Source organism: Cyprinodon tularosa, unplaced genomic scaffold (genome assembly GCF_016077235.1).
Source record: "Cyprinodon tularosa strain WSP-4 unplaced genomic scaffold, ASM1607723v1 ctg200, whole genome shotgun sequence".
Classification (NCBI taxonomy): Eukaryota; Metazoa; Chordata; class Actinopteri; order Cyprinodontiformes; family Cyprinodontidae; genus Cyprinodon; species Cyprinodon tularosa.
In genome coordinates this window covers 630,108-657,199 of record NW_024038735.1, presented here as the reverse complement: position 1 = coordinate 657,199, position 27,092 = coordinate 630,108, and the positions used below count along the sequence as shown (strand labels likewise).

Here is a 27,092-nt window from a genome sequence, read left to right as displayed (position 1 = left end):
AATCCCAACTGCACACAGAGCTGTACGGTTAGTGATAATCCTTTACATTCATCATATAAACCCCGGTTCCAGTTTGGTTCTTCAAATAAATTTCTATGTATTTTAATTAAACCGGCTAGTTTAGTAAATATGTATATATATATTTTTTTACTTTCTCCTTGCCTCTTTTTTTCTCTTTATTCATTTTCAGTAAGGGTTTAAAAAAATCTTCTTTATATTTGCATGAAACAGAAAACTATTTCAGGTAAGTCATTATTATCCAATTTTAACCAGACACCCTGCTAAGCAGAGAGAGACAATTATAACCCAGAGGTTCTTCTTTTTGTTTTAGTTCTCTACAACTCAATGATTTCAATTTCAAACAAGTATCGTGCTGAAGTATTTATACCACTTGAGCTCTTTCAAATTTTCATAGCAAAACTTATAGTTAAAACACTTGATTTTGTTTTATGATAAATCAAAACATATAGCTTTGAAGCATGATATATATATATTATATTTACACAAAAAGCAGAGGAAAGCCGCTGTGTTTGACATAGCAATACCAAGTGACATATATGTGTGTGTATATATATATATATATATATATATATATATATATATATATATATATATATACATATATATATATATATATATATATATATATATATATATATATATATATATATATATATATATATATATATATATATGTATATATGTAGATATATATGTATGTATATATATGTATATATATACATATATATATGTATGTATATATATGTATATATATATATATATGTATGTATATATACGTATATATATATATATATATATATATATATATATATATGTATATATACATATATATGTATATATACATATATATATATAAATGTATGTGTATATATATATATGTATATATACATATATATATATATATATATATATATATATATATATATATATATATATATACGTATATATGTATATATACGTATATATATACATATATGACATACAGAATGACTGTTAGAGTTGTCTCTTTAAAGGCCCTTGAGGAGGCATGTGTTGTGAATCAATGCTGTATAAATAATATAAACCAAAAGGTTTAAAATCTTTAGCTCTACTTAGAGCTAACTTTCCAGAAGGCTCTCTATCCAACCTGAATAAAACTGATATATAGTATTTTGTAAAGATAAGATAGGGACATGTGTCTGATTTTTATCTGCATACTTGTTTTTGTAGAAATAACACCAAAGATCTGCAGGTTTAGCTCTACCAAAACATTGCTCTACAAAGGACCGACTCAGAATGAATGGAAACAACTTATATTCTGATTCTCATTAGTAAAAAGAAATGTAAATGTATTGTATATAATGTATGTCAGTTATAGAAATTTATAAGTAAGGCCTCTGCTTTAGCTAAATGGTTTTAGGTGTTTTGAGTGGGGATGATAAGCTATGGCTCATGGCAGCATGGTTCACCCTGACAACTGTGTGCTGCTTTTAGGAAACGTCTGCTTCTGCCAAAAGAAGCGTTCCCACCTCTCAGCATGTGTTTGGTAAAGTCAGGACTGTCACTGTGTGGACATAGATCGTCTTAAAGCCTGACTGTGACAGGAGTGAACTCCCAAATCCTCCCACTAACTGTATAATTCCCAGAAGAAATGATTGAGTTTTTAGTAAAAACTTGCTCTGGTAATACATTTAGAAAATACGTGTCATAGTTGAGAAAAATTTGTTTCACTTCTCTTTTCTACTGAAACTTTGCCGAGAGCAAATTGAGTTCAGGCTTAGAGCGAGACGGAACAACTTTTAGATCTGTTAAATGCACAGATCCAGGTCCATTTTCACAACAGTAGTTTTTTTATACATGTATTCCAAAGTAATAGACTTTTGAAATCTTAATCTTATATGATTTTTTTTTTTTTTATATCTATCAGTTTGTAAACCAGTCAGTTATTTTTTGCTGCTTATTCAAGCACAGCACTTCCTCCTGTCCTCACATGGATCATATTTTTGGTTGAGAGTTTTGTTTCTATTTAGGTGAATTTAGTTAGTTTGGAAATTGGTGTTTGGCTTGGTTGATGTTAACCATACTGCAAAAAAAAACGATGGAGAAATAAGTAAAGATTTCTCAAATTAAGTGTATTTACCCTTATTTTGAATAGATAAATAAGATAAGAGTATTTTACTCTTAAAATAAGATATTTAGATGATATGCACTTGAAGTAACACCATGCAATTGTTTTTTTCTTATTTCAAATATAAATTGTCTTGTTCCAAATGTCTCTTACCTCCTCAATTGAAGAAAAAATGCACTTATTTTAAGATATAATCACTTTGTTAGATTGAAATGTTTTGCAGTGTAGTGTAGTCTCTTTTGTGTGTGTGTGTGTACACTGCAAAAACGATATAAAAATAAGTAAAAATTTCTCGAATTAAGTGTATTCACCCTTAATTTGAGCAGGTAAATGAGATAGTTTGCCAATGGAATGGATCATTTTACTCTTAAAATAAGATAATTTGATAATATGCACTTGAAATAAGACAATTTAATTGTGTTTTCTTATTTAAAGTGTAAATTGTCTTGTTTCGTTGGCAAAATGTCTCTTTTACCTCCTCAATTCAAGAACAAATGCACTTATTTTAAGAAAAAAAATGACTTATTTTTTACAGTGTAAGAGCCAATTGGAGGCAAATTTATTTATAGTCGTAAAAAGGTTAAAATACAAAACTGATAAATTTTTGATGCTAGGATTATAATTTAAGTTTCAGACTCTAACATTAAAAGCATAGAATATAGAAATGCAATTTGTAATGCATACTTTTAGGCTTCCTGCATGCTGTAATTCTATACGTGGTTTTTTTTGTTTGTTTTTACATATTGTACATAGGAAAAGAGGGAAAAACCGATTTGCTGGAAGAAACACAGATTTTGACTGAGTTTATATTATGAGAATGTGGATGTTCTTTTATTTTAAACATCATAAGTTAAAGAATATTATCTGGTCTTGCTCACGTTTCAATAGTTGTTGTTTGACTGTTTTTCCATGCGGTACAGAAAAAAACTAAAGGAGCTGGAGTGCCGCTACAGTGAGTATTTGCTTGATTCATTTATTGCTGTTTGCCAAATTGTCTGAAATAAATTCCTATTCATTCATTCATTCATTGATTCATTCATTGTCCAACTACCTGGGGGAAAAAACAAGCAGTTCTTTTGTATGTCAGATTAGAAAGCTGGGTAATTCTGCTCCAGGTAAGCAGAATACAAAGAATCCAGTGTTTAAAGGCTGACCAGCCGAGGATCAGCTCAAACAGCTTCTGCTTTCCTTAAACTCAAACACAGAGCAGTTGGCAGAAACATCCGTCTACCGCAACCACCCATCATGGCTGCTTTTAACATAAAATACGTAAAAGTACGCAACAACAGGCCGGGCATAGTGGTGTTGGATGACCTGCCTTTGTAATACGGTCGTGAAAGGCTGATGATGCAGTTTCAGTACACGTTGACAAAAGCGAGAAAAAACAAAAACGAAACAAAACCTGAAGGTTTGGAAGCAAGGGTGTGCTTAAAAGGTTTCAACACACATTTAGCACATTTTATTTATTTTATTTTTTTTTATTTGACTTAATTAAAGAGACTAAACATCAAATAATATAATATATATTATAATCCAAGAGGCAGCTTACAAGTTTGTCTTCCTTTGCTTTTTAAATGGTATAATTTATTCTTTATAGAAAGAATCTTAAAACATTTAGCACTGAGCTAAATATATTGAATATCCATAGCATCCATGCATTCAATACAGACTTGAAAAGAGCCAGTTAAAACTAAAGATTGGTGCAAATACCCTCTCTTAGCTTGTTATTGGCCCCCGGGAAGTGGCGGCCTAGTGGTTAGGACATAGAGCTTTAACCCTGTAATGCCTAATGTATCATATTTGATACATACGGTTTCTGAAATGTTTTACGTCTGACACCTTTTGCATAATTTAATGGTAAAACCTTTACTTAAAATCCTATTGTACACAATTAGATATACCTGATAACAGAGGGCAGAAGACTACACAAAAAATAATCTTGACTTATCGCATAGTAATAAATTATTAATATCAAAAATAAATTTTTCTTTTTTCTTTTTACATATTTTGTTAAAAGGCCAAATAAGGACTTCAAACCAAAAAAAAGTAATTTTCTGTTTTGTTTTATTCTTGGATCGGGCTTTAAAGGGTTAAATCCTGAGGTTGTGAGTTCTAAACATAGTCCCAAACATACTCTGGGCCTCTCAACAAGACCCTTAACCCCTGACTGCTCCGCAGGCGCTGCACAGTGGCAGCCCACTGCTCCCCAAAGGGAATGGGTTAAATGCAGAGAGTTTATTTCTCCATTTTAAGATCAATAAAAGTTCAGTTTATTTATTTATTAGCTACTTATCAGTCCCTTCGGCCACAGATGGCAGTTGGAGGACTGGTGGCGCCAGTGTACGGCAGCCTTGCTTCTGTCAGTGAACCCCAGGGCAGCTGTGGCTACAACGCAGCTCGCCACCATCAGTGTGTGAGTGTGAATGGATGAATGACTGAATGCAGTGTAAAGTGCTTTGGTCAAGTCTCCCTACTTGAAAAAGCACAATATAAGTACAGGCCATTTACAATAGGGATGAGTATCGGCATGGCTGTTGCGATGCGATATGCATCGCAGTACTTGGATCGCGATACAATATTATCACAATATTGCAATGTTAGTATATATTGCAAAAGTTTTCCTATCAAAATTAAATGTATAGATAAAAAAGCAAGTGCTGTGTATTTTCATCAGAAGATATTGATGGTTTAGTTTTTTGGTATTCATGTTGTTTGGGGTCTGAGTCAGTCCACGTCTTCCACTCTGAGTGCTTCAACTACAGATATGGTGCTGCTCCAAAAAGCAAAAGGGCTTCATAGTGTCATCTGATAGAGTGGTGGTGCAGAGGTAGTCAATTTCCCCTCAGTTTTAGGTAAAAATGTTTTGTTTAAAAAAAAAATCGATACTAGGAACTGAAAGATCGATATTATATCAGGCAGCCAAAAATCGCGATATATCGCCAAAAGGATTTTTTCGCACAGCCCTAATTTACAATTTCTTTGCTGTTTTCCTGCAGCAATTACACTAAGAACACTTATACACGTATGCTTATTTATACTTATAGCTTCACAGAGACGTAGCTCTGTCTTGAATGCTAAACTTAACCTTTTAAAGCCCGATCCAAGAATAAAACAAAACAGAAAATTATTTTTTTTTTGGTTTGAAGTCCTTATTTGGCCTTTTAACAAAATATGTGAAAAGAAAAAACAGAAATAAATTTTTGATATTTATAATTTATTACTATGCGATAAGTCAAGATTATTTTTTGTGTAGTCTTCTGCCCTCTGTTATCAGGTATATCTGATTGTGTAAAATAGGATTTTGAGCAAAGTTTTTACCATTAAATTATGAAAAAGGTGTCAGACACAAAACATTTCAGAAACCGTATGTATCAAATATGATACATTTGGCATTATAGGGTTAAATCTTGGGTAGAAGAAGAAATAGCTGACATCATGGAAACCAGGTTCAAGAAGATTTTACTCATTATGATTGCTTGGACCATGCTTATTAGGGGACTGTTTAAATATTCAAATTGAAGAATTTAAACACTTGAAATATATATCTTTCTATTATTTTCTGCTTCCTTACCAGAACTTTAAAATACTCTGTACTTTTTTGCAGACTTTAAGGAACCATATGAGTCTTTAGAAGCTGTACCCTTAAAGCCCAATGCCCTAATTATATGATCAGAGCCCCAGGTGGCTCCAGCTTTAAGGCAACGGCTCCTGCCAGGATGAAGGGGTCCATCTGGTGATAACTACTTTTGGGATTTAAGCTTTCACTAAATGTGTCTCCCGTGAAAAAAGAAAATCCTGATGGTATCCTGCAGATCAATTTTTTTCCTGGGGCACTGTAGCAGGTTAATTCACCCCTGCCCTTGAGTTTGATGCATGCTTGTCACCATGTCTTTTATTTTAACAAAATATTAAGTAAGAAGTATAGAAAAAAACATTTGTCTTTAGGTCTTTCATGAGAAATCCCCACATTGTCATTGGATTTTGGTCAGCAGTTGGACTGGGTCATTATAACATACCGTATGCTCTGTGCTCAGTCATTCCACAGTAGCACAGTCTGTATGTTTAAGGTTGGTGTTTTATTGGAAAGGGATTGAACATTGTTTCGTCTATAACTTCTGACAGATTTTCTTCAAGGATTTATCTGTATTTAGATCCTTTTATCAACCATCAACATTAAGCAGTTTCTCTTCCCCGTCTCTGCTAAAGAGAAAATATCCCAACAGCATAATGCTCTCACCACCAAACGTCAGAGTTTTTTTTGCATTTTTGCAGAAAAAGGATAAATTTGGTCTCATCTGACCGTGGAATCTTTTCACACAATTTTTTTTCCTCTTTCTTAACCATAAACTTAAAACAGAAAGGAGGCCTTCTAAAGGGTTTCTTTTAAATATTGCCTCTGTATGCTTCTCCTGCTTGAGCTTTGGATATCAGCAGCTCCTCCAAAGTCACTGGTCCTCTTGCCATTTGTCTTTGATAGAATCCGTACTTTAAAGTTGTAGGGAAGTGGCTGTTAAAAGACTTTAAACAAGTGAATGTGGTTGTTTATCAAGGGGGCTGTATTGTTGTGGCGGAAGGTTCGCAAGCTTTTTGCTTGTGGCCGGTTTGTCGGCAGCATCTTGCTAACCAGTTAGCAACTTAGTGCTACAGTAGTAGGTTCCCAATGGGAAATTCCATTGGGACTAAACCGTTGACTTAGAAACGACACTGTCAAGGAACGCTATGGACAGCGGAAACATGCAAGAGGAGGAGAGTTTAGTGTCGGAGGTCGTGGATGAGTCTCCTCCGTCATCCATTTTTTATTTAGAGGGGGAAAGCGGGGACGAAGACGTTGTGGAAGAGGACGCCAGGGCAGCAGAAGCTTGGTTTGGTGTAGAAGGCTTACAGCCGTACATGTTTGAGCCCTTGCCTCGCAACGCTGCCAGTTCTGTTAGCTCTATGCCTGCCGAAGACACAGACGTCCATCCCCGTGAACACTGGGACGCAACTCAATGGGACATGATTCTGATTTCAACTGTGAGTATATTAGCTGCGACATATGAATCAAGATGCTATGACCAAAAAAATTTGATGGACAGATGACCGTTGATATATGATTGGCCGAATTTAGGTGTTCAGGCTGACGTATAACTAACTGGCCTGCATTAGATAACGAAAAAACCCCACAAATTTTAAGACAGGATTTTATTCAAAAATAGAAATTTTCGAACTTTTGGGACAATATCTTCTGATAAAGAGTACATTTATATACATGTTAAGCCAGAATTTATTTGACATTTAAAGTCGTAGGTGAGTCATATTGAAATTTAAAAACTCTCCTCCTCTTGCATGTTTCCACTGTCCATAGCGTTCCTTGACAGTGTCATTTCTAATTCACCAATTTAGAGCTACTTGGTCCCAATGAAATTTCCCATTGGGAACCTACTAGCACTAAGCTGCTAACTGGTTAGCCAAACGCTTCCGACAAACCGGCCACAACCAAATGCTTGGGAACCTTTCGTCACAACAATCCCGCCCCCTTGATAAACGACCAATCTCATTCACTTTATTCACTCGTGTAAAGTCGGGCACCGCTCGGGAGAATTCGGAAATGCAACAGTTGGAACAGCCGTGAATTCTCCCGAGTGGTCTGTATCTCTGCTGAAGACACAGACGTCCATCCCTGTGAACACTGGGACGTAACATTTCAACCGTTGCGTATATTAGCTGCGACATATGAATCAAGATGCTATGACCGAAAAATTTTGATTGACAGATGACAGTTGATATATGATTGGCTGAATTTAGGTGAACAAGCTGACGTATAACTAACTGGCCTGCATAAGATAATAATAATAAAAAAAAAACAGATTTTAAGACAGCATTTTTTTTTTTTATAAAAATGTTCTAACCTTTGGGACGATATAGTCTGATAAAGAGTACATTTAAGCCACAATGATTTAACATTTAAATATGACTTCCTTCGACTTTAAGGCAATTGTTTGTAACCTACTGGATTTTTTTTATTCAAATAAAATACTTTATTGAGCGAAAAGGGATAAAGCAAAGGGCTCTCAGTGATTGAGTCCCCTCCCCTGAAGCCTTTCACCTGGCCGTCCCTCGCGCCCCCCTCCCTCGGCTTTCCGCCGTTGCCAAGGTTTCCATGTACGCGCTGCCTGCACCAGCGGCGCCGCGCCGCTGTCATACATTAGTGCCAGACATGGCGGCGGAGCTACAGCCCGAGTGCATTTCTGCTCTCCCGTCTTCCTGGACTTATGGGGTTTCTCGGGACGGACGCGTCTTCTTCATTAAGTAAATATACCTTCAACATACTCCGGTCTAAAAGTCCTTCATCCGGCTTCTATTACGCACAGAGTCTGGGCTCGTTAATAATAATAATACATGCGTTATATTCTCCCTGCTCTGTGTCTCAACAGCGAGGAAGCCCAGAGTACAACCTGGCTGCATCCAGAGAGCGGCGAAGCGGTCATAACTGGACACAGGAAAACTCCAGGTAAGAAGAAACGACACCCAGCTGTCAAGTTTCTGTTAACCGCAGCGCGTCATGGGTTGTTATGTTTCCCTCTGCAAAAAAACAACAAAAACCGGACTCTTCCCACGCTGATAGAGTGAAATATATGTAGAGAGAGGAGCTCTGTCACCCCTGCTCCCTTCCTTGATGCATGAGTGGTCTCCTGGCTCTCGTGCTGTGGAAAGTGAGCCCCCCTCATGCCCACCGCTGGCCGCTCCAGCCTCAGGTTGCTTCGGTCACTCAGGTTGTCGAGTTGCCCGCCAGGTTAACGTAACTTGAGAACTTGAAAAGTGACTGTGTGTAAAAAAAACACCCAGGCTGTAAAACAGAGCTGCAAGTCATTCTTAATGTTGTTATTTTTTTCTTTTTTTGAATGATTAAAGGAAAGGAAAAGGATGCAAAAACAAAACCATCACTAACATGTGATCTCCTGTGGGATTAGTTCTGTTTACATCAACATCTACAGCAGCTGTAAAGCTGGCTGCTAAGATGTTTCATATCAACAAAGCCTAAAAAAAACAACAAAATACAAAACAATCTTCGGATTTGACATTGAAATTCAATTCATTTTATTTCTATTGCAACAATTAAAACACATCATCTCAAGGCACTTTACAGATCACCAGATCATCCAGTCATATTCATTCATTCTATTTAAGGAAAACCAGTTGATTGCATGGACTCATTGATTCAAAGGCAATCTATGCATGCTTGTGGCGACAGTGGAGAGGAAAAACGTCCTTTTTAACAGAATCAGAAATATGTATTAGAGCAGTAGAAAACGTTAGCACTGATTGGAGAAATGGGAGAAACAGTAAAGCTACATGAACCGTGTGTTTTCTGTTTTTCCTTTCATTTAAAAACTGATCCAGGATACACTTTCAATTCAGTTCCATTTAGTTTATTTCTATAGCTCCAATTCACATCATGTCACCTCAAGGCACTTTCCAGTTCGCCAGATCATCCAGTCAGATTGATTCAAAGTTTTCTATCTAAGAAAAACCAGCTGATTGCATCGACTCATTGACTCTTCAGCAATCCCTCACACTAAGTATGCTTTTAGTGACAGTGGAGAGAAAAAACTCCCTTTGAACAGGAAGAAACCTCCAGCAGATCCAGGCTCAGTTTTAGTGCCCATCTGCTGAGGCTGACTGGGATTCAAGGAGACAGAAGCAGACATCCAAAAGGCAACCGTAAAGGGCGGCCACGTCCAGGAAATGCACAGCCAGGCAGACAAGCTCCAAGCCAGCTCCCATGTCAGAGGATGAAGAGAGAAATAAGTTCCTGTTGTGGTTTTTACTGCGACATCATGCATTCAACACTGTCCGCCTTTAAACTTAAATTAAAGGTATAGAGGACGATCTTTTATCTGTGGGTGGATCATCTTAATAAGTGGTCCTCCTAATTGTCAATAATTCTAGTGATATGTTTACGTCAGGCCGTTCTACGTGCTCATCCTGTTAGCTATCTTTTTCTGCGAACACGTGCTTTCAGGCGTATATCTGTGGTTAGCTACGGTTTCAGACACTCATTGAAACTCACCTTTCTCACCACTGTTCTTTGAAAATGGCCGAGGGTCGTAATAGAAAAGGTTTTTATGAAGTGTATGAGAAGAAAAGAAAGGCCTTAATAGACGCAGATATATCCCATAATGCTTTGCGCGGAGAGCTCTCTGCCCGCAATGCATTATGAGATTTGCTGTCACAGCGGCCCGCTGTCGCCATAGGCTGCCGTTACCAGACAGCAGCGACTAATAACAAAAATGGCGCGGGCACCACGCAGTGGAGGAGGAGTTACGTGACCAACGGAGCAAAAAGCAGTGATCATCTGTCTGAACGGTCAGTTAACTGAGTTTGCTATAAAGTTCACTATATAGTCCCCGCTCTATATAGTGATTGAGGGATTTAGAGGTTAGAGCGGATGTTCGGACACAGTAAGCTTGTATGAGTATTAAACGGGGCATGCACGAGCAGAAATGGGCTCGTGCATGCTCCCACACGCCTTTAATAGAAGTTCTCTCTCTGGAGCGTGTACAGGGTTGTGCATGTGCATTTTTTTTTTAAGTGGGATGGGCGGGTCTTTTTAAAAAAATCGCCAAAATCCTCCACAATACCTCTAACTGCAAGCCTCCTATGTATTACTGACTACCTGTTTTAATAGGTTTTATAAAGCCAGAAAATGTACAAACATTCCGACTTAGGATAATAATTTGGATTTTCAGTTCAAGATTGATTTCCGTGCTTTTACTGGTGTATTTTTCTGAATATTTCTAAAGCCTCTTACATGTTTTCATACCTATTATTCAGCTATAGAGCTTATAGCTGATCATCGACAAGCTATTTTTATAAAGCTCTGAGTAGGGTTGACAATACTAGAATTCTGATATCATTACTGTGGAAAACATTCAATACCATGGTGATAAAAAATGCTAAATTGTAAAAGACATAAAAAAAATATTTATTAACATGAAAAACACGCCGTTTCCATCAGCAACATGGAGCGTGCTTTCTCCACAGAATCACAGGTGCTAATGGTCAATAAATAACCCAAATAAGACACAGTTTGAAAATATTTTAAAGTTTTTTTTCTTTTATAGTGAAAATAATCTAGAACTCTAAAATTCACATTAGCAAAAATATGCAAACAATACTTGTATTTAGTGTTAAAAGGAAACCAAATTAGTATTATGTTTCAATAGTGTCTGATTATCCATAATTTTGATAAAAATTGGTTTGAATTGCTGAAATCAAAACAAAATATATTTTTCAACCTATTAGAAAATAAACACCTGTTCATTTGTGTCAGTGCTGGCCGGTTTGCACCCTGGACAGGTCACTAGTCCATCACAGCGTAACACAGAGCGACACAGGACAAGCAAGCAAGCATGCATGCACACAACCAGACCAAACAGCACTTTAAATGTGGCAGTTAACATATCTTTAATGGTGTTTGACCTTTGGAGGGGAGCCAGAGTATCTTGAATGAGCATATAGATGCACAATGCTAGTTGCATGCCAAAAGGGCTCCTGAACTCTTTATCTTTTAACTTTAAGTCAAGACTGCTAACAAATGCATTCCATTCCCCTTCTCTCTGTAACTGTAGAGTGAAATAAATTGTTTTTTAGTCAAATAAAACCATAATTTTTCCCAAACAGCTACATATTTTCCTATGGATGAATAAAAATCAACACAAGGCTGTAAATTCCTGCAGGTTATGGAACAAAAATATACAGATAAAACTGAACTAAACTCAACTCTAATAGAAGATAGATAACATTACTCCAACCTTTTCTTTTTTTTTTCCACTAAGCAGCAGAGTTCAACCTAAAGTTTTAAGGAAAAAACATTGTCATTTTGAATCCCTGATAGCTTTACAGAAATAAAAAAAACATAATCTTTGATTTAAAACACAGAGGCAACACTGTGCTTTATATTTAAGACAAGATGATTAGACATTTGAAAATATATTTACCATTTTACTTCAGCAGTTATTTGAATGGTTAGCAATAAAAACAGCAGTTTTTGTGCATTTATTGTTGAATAGGCAGACCCATACTTTAACTCTGAGATTTCCAAAAAGACTTGTCAACATTTTCTAATCTAACATCGTCCGTACAAGGCAGAATCATACATAGACGAGAGCATCTTGGCTGTAATACGTTCAGCTTTTTGCAGCTGCTGAAGTCTTTCTAGGGTTTATATCGGCTTCATGAAAAGGAGACATACCGTACCTTTGTAGAAAATAGTTTCTTCTTTACACCTTTAAAGGAAACTGCAGCTCCAACTTGAAAGGCTTCAGTTTGAAACAAATTATTTAATTAAGTTTATCCAACTTAATTTACTTAGTTTCTAAATTGGCAGATAAAATCATTTTAGATAAATTAAATGAGCTAAATAGATAACTTGGAGTCTTCAAGCTGTGTTTGTGTGCGTGACTCTAGATTTTCTGATCAGAAAATGACAGGAAAGAGTTTATTTCTTAACTAGCCAATCAGCTGTTAGAGCCAGTCAGGCATTAAATTGCCCGGTTCTGGTTGGCAGCTAATGTCCTCAGTGCATCTCTAAAGTAACCTGACTCCGCCAGATGGATTTGCTCCGCATATCCATCTGGAAACCTTCCGTTCCTTCCGAAGTAATTTTGGGAAGGGGCGAAAATACTGGTTAGCTGATTGGCCTATGTTGGTGATAGACGGGCCAAATAAACCAATCAGATCAACGAAGCATATGACGTACTAACAGAGCGACGACGAAAACACAACCACAAGCCAGGCTACTCTTACCGAAACCAGTCGGGAGAAGAGCAAAAACATCTTTTCCTCTGAGAAAAGCCTCCAGAGCAGTGTTTTGCTCTTCTTTCAGTGAAGAAATACTCTGTAATTCCGATAAAACTTGCTCGATAGCCACGCTAACGCTAGTTTCATCGGCTGAAGCCGCCATGTTCTTTAGACTGAACTGTCGCGCTTCTCGTTGCGTCACACCTCAACCCGCCTCAAAGCCAACGCTGATTGGACGTTCGTTTGGTGAACGGCTCCAAATTTTCTTTAACGGAGAGTCTCCAGACTGATCTGCGAGTGAAACTTTGAAAGCTCGCGAGATCAGGATGGTCTCTCTAAAGCCCACCTAAACCAATATTGGATTGTTGAATTTGAAGATATTGTTTTCATAGAATTTTATGTAGATATTGGAAGCATTTATCTCAGTAAAACTTAAATAAAGAAAACTCATTTTGTTTTTCCTCATTGGATTTTTTTTTATATGACATTAAAAAATGTTAACTTCATCCTGGAGAGAAATATCAGCTGTGCTGCTGCCATCAACACATTTGTTTATAGATGTTGGAGATCGGCCTGTTTTTCAGTGTAGTCCTGTTTCTCTGACTGTGACTGGCTGGAAGTGCTCTCTTCGTCCTCTGATATGGGAGCTGGCTCGGAGCTCGTCTGCCTGGCTGTGTGTTTCCTGGACGAGGCCGCCTTTTACAGTTGCATTTTGTATTTATGCTTCTTTTTCTATGTCTGTTTCCGTCTCCTTGAACCCCATTCGGCCTCAGCAGATGGCCGCTCACACTGAGCCTGGTTCTGCTGGAAGTTTCTTCCTGTTAAAGGGGAGTTTTTCCTCTCCACTGTCGCTACAAGCATGCTTAATGTGAGGGATTGCTGAGAGTCAATGAGTCGATGCAATCAGCTGGTTTTCCTCAGATGAAAAACTTTGAATCAATTTGACTGGATGATCTGGTGAACTGGAAAGTGCCTTTAGATGATATGTGTTGTGAATTGGTGCTATAGAAATTAAGGGATGCACGATATTGGGATTTTGGCCGATATCCGATATGCCGATATTTTAAAACTCATGTAGCCGATAACCGATATCGATACCGATGTTAAAGCTGGACAAAAATAAGTAGTCATTGAAAATAGCAGTTTTGTTATCCATTTCTGACACTTTGAAAAATAATTTACTCAAATATACTTTCATATGCTGATATCAAATAGATTTTTAAAAACGCGGTATCGATCTATTTTACTTTCAAAATCTCGTGAAATTGTATCGTTCTGTTACAAACTCTCGTGATATTTTGCAAATTCTTGTGAGATTTTGTTAGTAAAATAGATTGATACCACGTCAATATATCAACATATAAAAATATGGCAAAATTTCTTGAATTTTCGGGGGATTTGGTATCATAACGATGACATATAGCAATATTTCATTAGTAAAAGAGATTGATATGGTGTTTTTAAATGGCAATATATCAGCATATGAAGATATTGTGATATTTTAATGTATCAATATCAATAGTTTTTAAGTCTGTAAAAAATAAGTTTTTGAGGAAGAAGAAGAAGTAGTATTTTTTTTTTTTAAACTTTAGAAACTCAGATGCTGATCAAATATCGGGTTAAATATCGGTGGGGTGGCCGATGTCCGATATTCAGTTTTAAGGCCGATACCGATAGGGGGCCGATTATATCGTGCATCCCTAATAGAAATAAACTGAACTGAACTGAAAATTATGTAAAGTAAAAAAACTCATACAGATAAAAAAATGTTTGAACATAAAACATTTGTTCTGAAGATATTGAGCTGAATAATTGAGGCCCTTTGATACTCTCATGCTTCTCCTAGGCCTCATAGTTTACTTCCGTCTCTTCTCTGTCTGTCCAGTGTAAGTAAGTGATCCATTTTTAATGACGGTAGCGTTCCTGTAAAAGTACTTACCTCTTGCTTTACAGAAAAAAATTCTCTTAATAGTTTTTTCCATTTTTATAATCCAACAAATTAGATGTTTACGTTGTGTTTTTGAGGTCCACGAGAAGCCAGAGCTGCAAGTTTCTGTTTAGCTTTCTGTGGATAAAATGTTTACTGTCTTCCTAATAACAATTGAAACTTTTCTTTAGTTTCATTTACAGGAAATGCGTTTCAGAAATGAGTTTTACAGATCACTAAGATCTGACAAATGATTCAGATTTCGATATTATATTAAACACGGAGAAAGGGAAGTGATATCGCTTACATTGGAAACAACCTAAGAAGTTGCAGGAGGGTGTGATCTGTTACTCTGTTTGACACTGCACTTCCTGTGCTGGGACTTTTTTTGCTTTCATCTTTATGAACTTTAAACAACAACAGAATAGTCCACAGCAAATGTTGCAGACAGCTGTATTAATAACAATTATTAACATTTTCAGCAAGAAAGGTTTGTAGTTTCTGGGAAGTTGTCATAGAGGTCATTATCCTCTTCTAAATGTGAACAGATTCTGAGTGTGAAAATGCTAGGAGAGTAAACAAAAAAATGAATATATAAATATTTGTGTTTTTGCCTTTCCTTTAGTTTATGTATTTGTAATCAAGGAACTAAGAGATCCATTAGCCGGTGGTAAACATAATAGTTGAAGACCTTGAAATGCATTATCTATCTATTTTGTTCTCTTAAGCTGCTGTCTAAACAAAATGGTAATGAAAGCCACAAAACAGTCCTGCTGCTAGAGCTGTAACTTCTCATCTCTAAAGTCAATAAAAGTTGTTAGGGGGTTGAGTTGGTAGATTTTACCCACATTAGGATAACCTTGAGTAAAAATTAAATGATTTGACAGTAACATGACCTGAACTAGGCTGCTCAGTGGAGCAGTGGGTAGCACTGCTGCCTTGCAGGGATCGATTCTCGGCCCGCGGTCTTTCTGCATGGAGTTTGCATGTTCTCCCTGAGTATGCGTGGGTTCTCTCTGGTTACTTTGGCTTCCTCCAAAAGTCCAAAAACATGAATATGAGGTTAATTAGCTTCTCTAAATTCTCCTGCAGGAATGGTTGTCATGTGTCTCTGTGTTTCCCTGCGATTTACTGGCGGCCTGTCCAGGGTCGCCCGGAGATAGGCACCTTACGTCACCGCCTGCGATAAGCGTGACGGAAAATGGATGGATGGATGTTCTAATCCGATTAATAAAATATGCTTCTAAGGCAGCTAGTAGCTAACCTGACTCCACCAGATGGATTTGCTCCTCATATCCTTCTGGAAACCTTCCGTTGAAGTAATTTTGGGAAGGGGTGAAAATACTGGTTAGCTGATTGGCCTATGTTGGTGATAGATGGGCCAAATAAACCAATCAGATCAACGAAGCATATGACGTACTAACAGAGCGACGATGAAGAGGAGCCAATTGATAGATCAAACTATTGCCGAAACCAGTCGGGAGAAGAGCAAAAACATCTTTTCCTCTGAGAAAAGCCTCCAGAGCAGTGTTTTGCTCTTCTTTCAGTGAAGAAATACTCTGTAATTCCGATAAAACTTGCTCGATAGCCACGCTAATGCTAGTTTCATCGGCTGAAGCCGCCATGTTCTTTAGACTGAACTGTCGCGCTTCTCGTTGCGTCACACCTCAACCCGCCTCAAAGCCAACGCTGATTGGACGTTCGTTTGGTGAACTGCTCCAAATTTTCTTTAACGGAGAGTCTCCAGACTGATTAGCGAGTGAAACCTTGAAAGCTCGCGAGATCAGGATGGTCTCACGAGGCTAGCTAGTAGCTTCCTTACTGCTTTTCTAAAAGGAGTGATAATCTAGGCTCCTTGCTTTTGGGCCTAAAAGGCTTTCCAGAGAGTGAATTTGTCTTATGCGGCAACAAGTTGGGGAGGGGCAACTATGTTATTCTGTGCTCCATGTAATCAGAAACATCAGCACCTCCTGCAGTGTCTCTGGCAAACGATTTTCGTGATTAGATTTTTTTTTTACAGATTATAAATGTAACTTTATAACTCTTATTATAATATTATCTTAACACCACCGGTGACCCCTCACTCCCCCACCATGGACTGTTCTCCCTGCTTCCCTCTAGGAAGATGCTTTGCAGCATTCAATCCAGGTCCAGCAGATTCCGAAACAGCTTCTTCCCCATCCCGCCATCAGACAGCTGAATGTTGGAAAAACTCTAAATCATGTCACAGACTCTCATCAAACTGACAACAAACCAAAATGTTGCATATTTGCACCATAAATATTAATGCTCTGAACATTCATATCAATGCTGTGTTTATTTGCACCATGTTTATTCTCACAAACTGTTCACATTTGATCACTGCTGCACTTTATGGAATGGAAATGTTGTGAAAGCTGTAAAACCAATTTTCGTTTTGTACACACTAGGGTTGTCAAAAGTATTGATACTAAAAAAAGTATCGATACTGAAACGTTGTATCTGGATACAATACGCGTTTTTAAAAGTACAGTGCTACCACCATGGGCATCTAAGCAGTCATTCATCTCAAGTGCAGAATAGAGGAAAATGCACTTTCTGAACACTGTGTGATTGAATAATTCTGTGCACTTTTCAGTTTCAGACTTTTTTTTTTGTAAGAGGTGCAGCTGCTGAGAATTATTTTTGTTTCTTAACCGGTTTGGCTAGTGTCGTTGTTATTTGTGCAAAGCATAGCCAAGGAAGGAACACTTAATTTTAATTTTATAAGTTTTTTTTATCAAGCTTGCTTAATAATGTGCACAGCATACAACCTTTATTGTATCTATTTATTGCATTTAATTTATTAATGAAAATATTTCTGTAGAATTTTAGAGTCTTTGTTTTTATCCTTGTGGTATCGAAAATGGTATCGAGTATTAAATATTTTCCTCAGTATCGGTATCGAGTTGAAAAGTTTAGTATAGTGATAACCCTAGTACACACTCTGGTGTACAAAATCAGGCATCCCCAACCTCTGTCCTCGAGGCCCGCTGTCCTGCATGTTTTAGAGGTTTCCCTGCTTTAGCACAGCTGATTATAATGATTGCAGTAGACCAAAATCCTGTTAATCAGCTTTCAATTAAAATCAGCTGTTCTGGAGCAAGGAAACCTCTAAAACCTGCTGGACAGTGGGCCCTCGAGGACCTAGGTTGGGGATGCCTGTACAAAATGACAATAGAAGTTGTCTAAGTCTTAAGTTGCAAGTAAATCCGAGAACTTGTTTGCTAGGGATCAGTTTTTTATATATTGTCCAATTTATACAGTGGCCCTGAAGTGCAAACTGCAACTACAAATTTAAAAGCGCAACTACATTAAGAAAAACAAAACTACATAAAGCAAAGCGGAACTAGATTAAGGAAAACACAATTACATTAACCTACCGGAAAAGGTAGGTACCAGTGGGAAACATGAGACATCGCTGATTGGACGACGGCGCCGTTTGACCCTTGAACCGGAAGTCATTCTGCCTGCTGCGGCTTTTGAAAACATGGATATTGTCGGCGCCCCAAACATAGCTGCCGTTATCCGGGAATATTTTGAATGAGGACATACGTACGAGGTGATACTGGATCAAGGGTCAAACGGCGCCGTCGTCCAATCAGCGATGTCTCATGTTTCCCTCTGGTACCTACCTTTTCCGGTAGGTTAATGTAATTGTGTTTTTCTTAATGTAGTTGCGCTTTGCTTTATGTAGTTGCGATTTCCTTAATGTAGTTGCGCTTTTAGATTTGTAGTTGCAGTTTGCACTTCAGGGCCACCGTAAATTTATATTTTTTTTAATTATCTATTAACTCTTTATCTCTTAATAGTTCCTTATTCAGTGGCACAAAAATATGTAATTTTCTCCACCAGTGTGTTGACATATTTTATTCCTTCCTCCTTTTTCAGACCTACCCAATGGATGGGAAGAGGGGTTTACCTTTGAAGGAGCAAGATGCTTTATAAAGTAAGTTCAACAACATTCTTCAATACCACACACCCATCGCACCTTTGGCCAAACACTCCAAGCTCACACCAAGTAAAATGAAGCCTCTTCACTGTTGCTGTGCAAGCAGGATACCACGATGATTAAATCCAAATGCATTTATTTCCACTTAAGTGATTTTGGATGAATCAAACATTGTGGTGTCGCTGCTCTGTGTTAGTAGGACACGCCGAAAGGTTGTAAATACTGGACCTTTACTCCTCTTTGCAGTGGAAGTCTATCGCAGAGTTAATGATTACATAGGAATATGGTGCAAATAGCAGACAGACCTGGGTGGAGGGAGGTTTGCTTTCCTATGTTGAGCTGTTTGTAATCACAGGACTAAATGTCCTCTGCCCACTTGTAAAATTAAGGTGGACTGATATGTTTTTGTCCTTTTTTTTATCAGTGATCCTTCCTGTTTGTCTTTAAATCTTGGCGCTGGGGTTTGAAATGTTGCTTTAATGTTTCTACACACTGGGAAATTTCGCAATGTTCTCGTTTAAGCTTGGAGCAAACAAACGTGAAAACATCATGTTAAATTCATGCATTAGTGCAATGAAAGGCTAAACTACACACACACTCCTAATGATGTTTCTCAGTTGTTGTTTTTTTCTTTTTTTTTTGTATAAATCCAGTGTTTACCTTTAAAAACTGAAGCTGCATTCCGCTCCTGTGTCATTTTCTGCTGTTTTCTGGTTATTTGGTTTGTTGGCGAAGGTTTTTTTTTTTTTTTTTTTTGCTCTAGTGACATCCCAACAATGCAATGCTGAGTTTCATTGGAATCATGCTTAAAGCTCTCTTTTGTCCCTGGACCAATGAAAGAGCCCTTTTTTAATCGCTCTGACAGTGTGACCTGGGGCCACATTTTCGAAGCCAAAAAATCGACAACATCTTTTCATAATGATCCTCTTTCTTCAGGGAAAGCCTAGAAACACACAATATAGTGTCAGAGGTTGTAAATAATATTTCTGGAATCCTCTTACCCTAGAAATGAAGATATGATTCATGTCAAATTTTGATATGGACCCTAACAACCCACTGACTGCAGTAATAGAGAACAAATTGTAGAAAAAAAAGATAGATTTTGCATTTAAGATGGAAAACCTTTGTTCAAGAAATCCTCAAGTAGCAAACTTTTAGCTTCACATAGTTAAAATAAGTTGAAAAATCTACAGAAACAGCACCTATGCTGTTAGAAAAAATAAAAAAAAGATAAATTTTATACCAAAATAAGCTCTTTATGCATATTTTAATCTGAAAGATGCTGACCTTGTTTGCATTGGGGAGATATTTCTAAATAAATTTATCCATTTACTACTTTAAGGATGCACCGTGAATTAATTCATGTCTTAATGTGATATTAAATACAATTATAAGTGTAAGCTAATGTTTGATCAGCAGTATATACCAATTTAAACCAGTGAGTTCACTTTGTGCTTCCTTTCTTTCAGCTTATCTATAAGCATTGAGATATTTTATATTCTACTCTCTCTCTGACTCTATAGTCAGACTTATGCAGTGAGGGGATCAGAAGTACCGTCTCAGTCAGGCTGATTCATTATCCACCCTGTAGATCTGCATAAATGAGTGAAAACTGCTATTTTGCATATTTTCTAGAAAGAAAAACAACATATCCTATAACTGAACAGGTAGATATTTAGCAGCGAAATTTGCTAAAATACCATAAAATCACTGCAGCAATGACACTGGAAAAGTAAGGATATAAAACCCTTATTATTCCCACTGAATCCACTCTCCCTTTTTGGCTTCTTCATGAATTCATGAGGCTTCACGTGGAAGTTCGCCAGGCAGTAATTTCATATTCCTCTATTTTATCACAGATTCTCTGTTGAAGACGTTCTTAGGAAGCGCCGCATTCATTAGCTGATCAGCGGGATTCTGACTCAGTCTAGTGATGCATCCACTCTGCATTTTGGCATTTAGAAAAAAACCCCAAAATGATTTGTTTCATGCATCAGCTGAATTCTAAACAAATCTAAGGTAAAAAAAAAAAAGTTTGAGGTAAGATCTTTACATTCTGGACCAGCCTGGGTTTATTCTGTTTGATCAGCTCAAAGTAAACAGTAACTAGTAAAATTCGGCTCCAAAAGTAAACTCAACAAACACTTAAAGAATTTCAACTCTTTTCAGCTATAATAATAATAATTTTGCAGCATAATTAAGTAAAGAAAACAGCATGTGGAGGTGTCTCGTTGTCTTCTACTGATGATGTCTCTCTATATCCTTCAAAGTTTTTTAAAGGAAAAGTCAGCTCATATTCAGAATTCAAATTTCTGAAAGTAATTTAAATATGAAATTGTTGCATACTGTTCAATAAATTATGTGTTTTTAATTAAGATTAATTTTCATTTGAATGTGCTTTATGCTACGTTCACACCGGACGCAGCTGGCGCGACAGAAGCAGCGAGTTTACGTGCAAAGTCAATGGTTGACGCGCGTCAAGGCGCAGCAAAAGGTCCCACGGCGCATCTGACACGCGTGGCGCGCTGCAAACGCGCCGCTGCTCGAGATGGAAAAAATTTACTTTTGCTGCTCGACGCGCCACGTCAGCCAATCAGAGAAGCTGATCTGGGAGCTGGCCGTGAGACAGACACATCGCTGATGACCCAGAGCGCTGTGATCGCTCCTCTGAAAGTTTATTGATGCATAAATGCAGAAATCTGCCGGTAGAATATGTTCGCTTTTATTATTCTGGTGCCTGCAGTTTAGATTATTTAGATGAAAAACACCTACCAGCCGCCGCGGTGAACCGCGAGGAGGCGACCCGGCCAGAGGCTGCTGTTGAATGGATTCCTACTGTCGGCGCACCGCTGGTATGTGGGGGTCTGAGCGGCTCCGACAGAGAAATGATATTAAAAGGCGGGATAATAATCTGAATGAACTGACGGCACTGATGAAGTTTTCAGGTGGATTTTCTCACTTAAAAACATATTAAAACTACTTTATTCCCACTGATCACAGCAAATATAGCTGCAAGGCAGAGAAAGGATAGTGAAGCTCCGCCCAACGCACGTCAGACACACTTTTGCACCGCGCAGTCAGCGCAGCAAAGCTGCTTCAGCCGCGAACTAAACTGGTACAAGCAGCAAAAATGAAGCAGCAGATGCGATTTTGCTGCTTTTGCTGCGTCCGGTGTGAACGTAGCATTACTGGAGGCATCCATGTTTGTCAAAGAACACTACTGCCACCTACTGGTTTGTGACGTCACAGTGCGGTATCGGCTGTTGATCAAGTCCCAGTGCTGTATCTGGTGTTTGTCACAATGCGCTATTATCCAAGTCATCTTGAAAACATTCTTCTTCCAAATGTTGGCTACATATTACGGGTTTTTTCTCTGGCCAGAAGTTCGATGGCAAATCCTCCCTTAATACGACGACGAACCCGTCCGTGGAGGATCAGGAATCGGAAAGGTGGAATAACACTTTTTTTTTTTTTCACTTTTACCCGAGGTAGTACAACATCCAACTGCCATGCACGTGGGCATTGTCTGGTGAATTTCAATGGTGAAGTCCTCTGGAAATCTTCAATAATTGTTGTTGATTGCAGATGTGTCTAGTAGTTCCCATTGATTTTGCTTTTAAAGCGGGGAGAATGGCGCTAGGCTTACCGCACCGTGACGTCACTGCTGGAAGATGGAAGGAGGGGGGGGTTACTATATTTGGGCAAAAATGGCCGCTCCCAGACTCAGTGATCGTGACAAAAATTACATTTCAATTTTTTTGTTACTGATTAACTCTAAATTCATGAAATCATTGCAAACGTATTAGTTTTAGGTATAGATAATGATCCATTTTTCTTTTCCTTTAAGGTGATTTATGTGTTTTTGGAGCATATAGGGTATTAACTAAAACCTAATTAAAAACACGTTTGGTAGTACAACATGAGCTGATTCTCAGTTTGGGTCTAAATATCAGCACACAAGTGACAGAGGATTCCCTAGTCTGGTGGTGAGTGTTTTATTTCTTCTCTGGCTTGTTTGCTTGGTTTCCCCCTCCAGTGTTTTACTTAACAAGAGCCTTTAGAATTCCACTCATGTGGTCACTAAAGCCCGAGTCATAAAGATGGCTGCATGCACAGTCCAAGGCACAGCAATGTGCTCTGATCATTGTGTCTTTCCTAGTGTGCCGAAGCTCGTAGCAGCCAAACTGTGTCGGGACTATTAATTTCAGTTTGACTCATTGTTTTGATAGGAGATTTGCTGACAGGTTTATGAGGTAACTCTGACTTGGACTGTCTGTGGCACATTTTGATGCTTTTATGCAAGGCTGCCAATAAAAAGCCTCTGAGAACTCTCAAACACTTTTCTCCTGCTGACAGCTGGATAAGCCTTGGATGTGCCTTAGGTTTTTCAGTAGGTCCTTATTACTTCGTCATCGATTTAGTGTTTCTCAGTGTTATAAAGCGAGGGCTTTGTCTTGCTTTTATTATGTAAGGAAGTCAAAACAGATTTTAAATCATCCAAAAAGTCTAGAGATGTCTCATTTGTGATGTCCAATTTTTTTTTAAAAGCTTCATCATACCAATATCGTCTTTAGCTAATTCTAATTTATTTTAATATTTATTATTTTAAAATACATTCAAATAGAAAGGAGGAAAGAGTGAAAACAAGGTTAAGATTTGGTCATACAGGACTTAATTATACACTTTTTAAAATACAAAAACGGGCAAATGTGATTTCTGTGATAAATATGAAACTATAGAACATGTTATATTAGAATGTCATAAATATGAAAAAGAGAGAAGATATATGAGAAGAGAGTTTGAAGACAAGGAGAAGGTTAATTTATTAGATATACTGAGGAAAAATTTTGGGAGTAAACACATACAAATAATTATTCGATTTCTAAAGAAAACAAAATTATTTAATAGAATTTAATTATAGTAAGTGTGTTTGTGAGTGAAGGAATGATATACAAAGCTGTGCACAAATATGTATATATTTTTAAGTGTGAATGTGTGAATGTATGTTTAGAAGAAGTTAGGGTAGAATTTATCAGGATAAATATTTAAGCCATCACGAACCACACTCCATACCAGTAAGTGGCGGTAATGCTACTAACAGTTTGTTGCCAACCGCCATAAAACTCGACAAGAAGAAGAAGAAAAACCTTCAAGAACAGCATTTAGGAGTGTTGTTTAATAGGCTTTCTGCCTTATGCTCTAATTATTTTCATTAGGAAAAGAGGCTACATCATTCTGACCTTTATAGCACAGTTTCTCTTTTATTTGAAGGCAAAGATAAAAGAGATATTTGAAACATTAAACTGTTTTTAGAACGTTACAGGAACAGCTAGCATGATTTGATTTTAAATCATGGCTAAATCCTACGGTGGCCCTGAAGTGCAAACTGCAACTACAAATCTAAAAGCGCAACTACATTAACGAAATCGCAACTACATTAAGAAAAACACAATTACATTAACCTACCGGAAAAGGTAGGTACCAGTGGGAAACATGAGACATCGCTGATTGGACGACGGCGCCGTTTGACCCTTGAACCGGAAGTTGCGTCGTCTGAACAGTCCAGCTTCTTTTAAGTGTGTCTTCAGTGTACGCAAACTAACTGAAATTTCGTGATTAGTCTTGAGCATATCCTGTATCACCTCGTACGTATGTCCTGATTCAAAATATTCCTGGATAACGGCAGCTATGTTTGGGGAGCCGACAATATCCATGTTTTCAAAAGCCGCAGCAGGCAGAATGACTTCCGGTTCAAGGGTCAAACGGCGCCGTCGTCCAATCAGCGATGTCTTGTTTAGCAGCAACACTGGTAAACAATAAGCAATCTACACGCAGCACGCAGCCAGTAACACTGTCCACAGAGAAGAGTATATTCAGAGTGACCTGATAGCAATTAGGATGGTGCATTGATTGTGTGGGTCATAATAGGATTTTTGAGTGACCAGCAGGGCAGATCAAAATGAAGCTTTTCCGGGTTCAGTCTGCTAATAAGTTCCAGTGGTTCGCTGAAGAAAGCAACAGGTTTCTATCTATTTATTTCTGTCACTTTCTGTCCTTTGCAAATGCTGCAGATAGAAGCTCTGGCGTATTCTCTGGCTGGCTCTGTGAGTGGGTTTTTACCATCAGGTTACACAGTGTGAGCATCAAGTAGCAGATTGTGCTGACGCAGACTCTCCTCTGATGCTATGAGCAGCAGTTACAGGTTGCTGGTGTGACAACACAAACTAGAGACCTGCTCTCCCCCTAAGGTTATACTATACTAAAGAAAGGTTGAATGAAGTAGATGTGGTTTGAATAAATCAGCTCAGGTTTACTGCCTTCTTTAGGCAAATGGGGATTTTTTTTGTTTTCTATGTTGATCGTGACTGGCTCTAAATAAATTGGATAGAATTTCCTACGGTTGTAGGAAAATTTACTGAGCTGTTAACATTGTCACCACTTTGGTCGGTGAAAATGTGCCCCTCTCTGGTGGCATCCTTCAGTGCAAAATGTCAGATTTGATTTTCTTTAAGTGCCTCAAGCATCAGAAAGTGATTACTGCCATTTTAACCTGCTCAGAGCTGCCTCCCGAGGGGAGAGAGCAGTCGCAGTAATTTGAGGAGTAGCTCGAAAGCACCATTTCAGGCTTTTTAGGAGGCGTCGATAAACGTTCGTCTTCACAAAATAAACCTGTTGTTAATTTGATAAACAATAAGCTACCTTTACCCACGATGCTGCTGCGATTCTAAAGTCAATGAAAGAATATTTTGCATATAAGCTGGTGAAGAATCTCAGTCATCCAGGTCATAGTCATTCCAGAAAAGTTCAAAAACAATCCACTGGACTTTGTTTTCAAGTTTGAAGACGTTTCGCTTCCCATCCAGGAAGCTTTTTCCATTCAAAATGTCAGAAATAGCGGACAATAGCTGACATAGTTATATTTTACATATAACAATACCCAGCCTCCTCCTCTATGAGTTATAACTAATTTGTTATGGTAAACTGGAGAGTGTGCACTAACAGTATATACATGCTCAGCGCGTTGTAACCATAACTGCATTTTAAAGTCGTAGCGAAGCGGCTGTTCCAACTGTTGCATTTCTGAATTCTCCCGAGCGGTGCACGACTTTAGTAGCCTCCAAGACCATCCTGATCTCGCAAGCTTTCAAGATTTCACTCGCTAATCAGTCTGGAGACTCTCCGTTGAAGAAAATTTGGAGCCGTTCACCAAACGAACGTCCAATCAGCGTTGGCTTTGAGGCGGGTTGAGGTGTGACGCAACGAGAAGCGCGACAGTTCAGTCTAAAGAACATGGCGGCTACAGCCGATGAAACTAGCGTTAGCGTGGCTATCGAGCAAGTTTTATCGGAATTACAGAGTATTTCTTCACTGAAAGAAGAGCAAAACACTGCTCTGGAGGCTTTTCTCAGAGGAAAAGATGTTTTTGCTCTTCTCCCGACTGGTTTCGGCAAGAGTAGCCTGGCTGTTAGTACGTCATATGCTTCGTTGATCTGATTGGTTTATTTGGCCCGTCTATCACCAACATAGGCCAATCAGCTAACCAGTATTTTCGCCCCTTCCCAAAATAACTTCAACCGAAGGTTTCCAGATGGATATGTGGAGCAAATCCATCTGGAGGAGTCAGGTTACGACTTTAGACGAGTGAATAAAGTGAATGTGACTGTTCGTTTATTGGGGGGGGCGGGATTGTTGTGGCGAAAGGTTTGAAAGCAGGTTTGGTTGTGGCCGGTTTGTCGGAAGCATCTTGCTAACGAGTTAGCAACTTAGTGCTACTAGGTCCCAATGGGAAATTCCATTGGGACCAAGTAGCACTAAATTGGTGACTTAGAAACGACGCTGTCAAGGAACGCTATGGACAGAGGAAACGTGCAAGAGGAAGAGAGTTTAGTGTTGGAGGTCGTGGATGAGTCTCCTCCGTCATCCATTTTTTATTTAGAGGAGGAAAGCGGGGACGAAGATGTTGTGGAAGAGGACGCCAGGGCGGCAGAAGCTTGGTTTGGTTTAGAAGGCTTACAGCCGTACATGTTTGAGCCCTTGCCTCGCAACGCTGACAGTTCTGTTAGCTCTACGCCTGCTGAAGACACAGACGTCCATCCCCGTGAACACTGGGACGGAACTCAATGGGAAAGGAAAGGATTCTGGTTTCTTATTTCAACCGTTGCGTTTATTAGCTGCAACATATGAATCAAGATGCTATGAACGAAAAAATTTGATTGACAGATGACCGTTGATATATGATTGGCCGAATTTAGGTGTTCAGGCTGACGTAGAACTAACTGGCCTGC

The 27,092-nt window shown here is 38.2% G+C and overlaps 1 protein-coding gene across 17 annotated transcripts in view; it reads left to right on the top strand.

The window, feature by feature from the left end:
• Positions 1–8,265: 8,265 nt before the first annotated feature.
• LOC119783237 (pleckstrin homology domain-containing family A member 5-like) overlaps positions 8,266–27,092 on the top strand; it is a 186,914-nt gene continuing 168,087 nt past the window's right edge. For 16 of the 17 annotated variants that reach the window (XM_038284647.1, XM_038284645.1, XM_038284646.1 and 13 more), the window contains exons 1-3: positions 8,268–8,416; positions 8,542–8,618; positions 18,747–18,804. In XM_038284647.1, the coding sequence (XP_038140575.1) occupies positions 8,268–8,416; positions 8,542–8,618; positions 18,747–18,804 (284 nt within the window). Of the gene's footprint in view, positions 8,417–8,541; positions 8,619–18,746; positions 18,805–27,092 lie in introns of all 17 variants that reach the window. The other variant, XM_038284649.1, reaches the window with a different exon arrangement.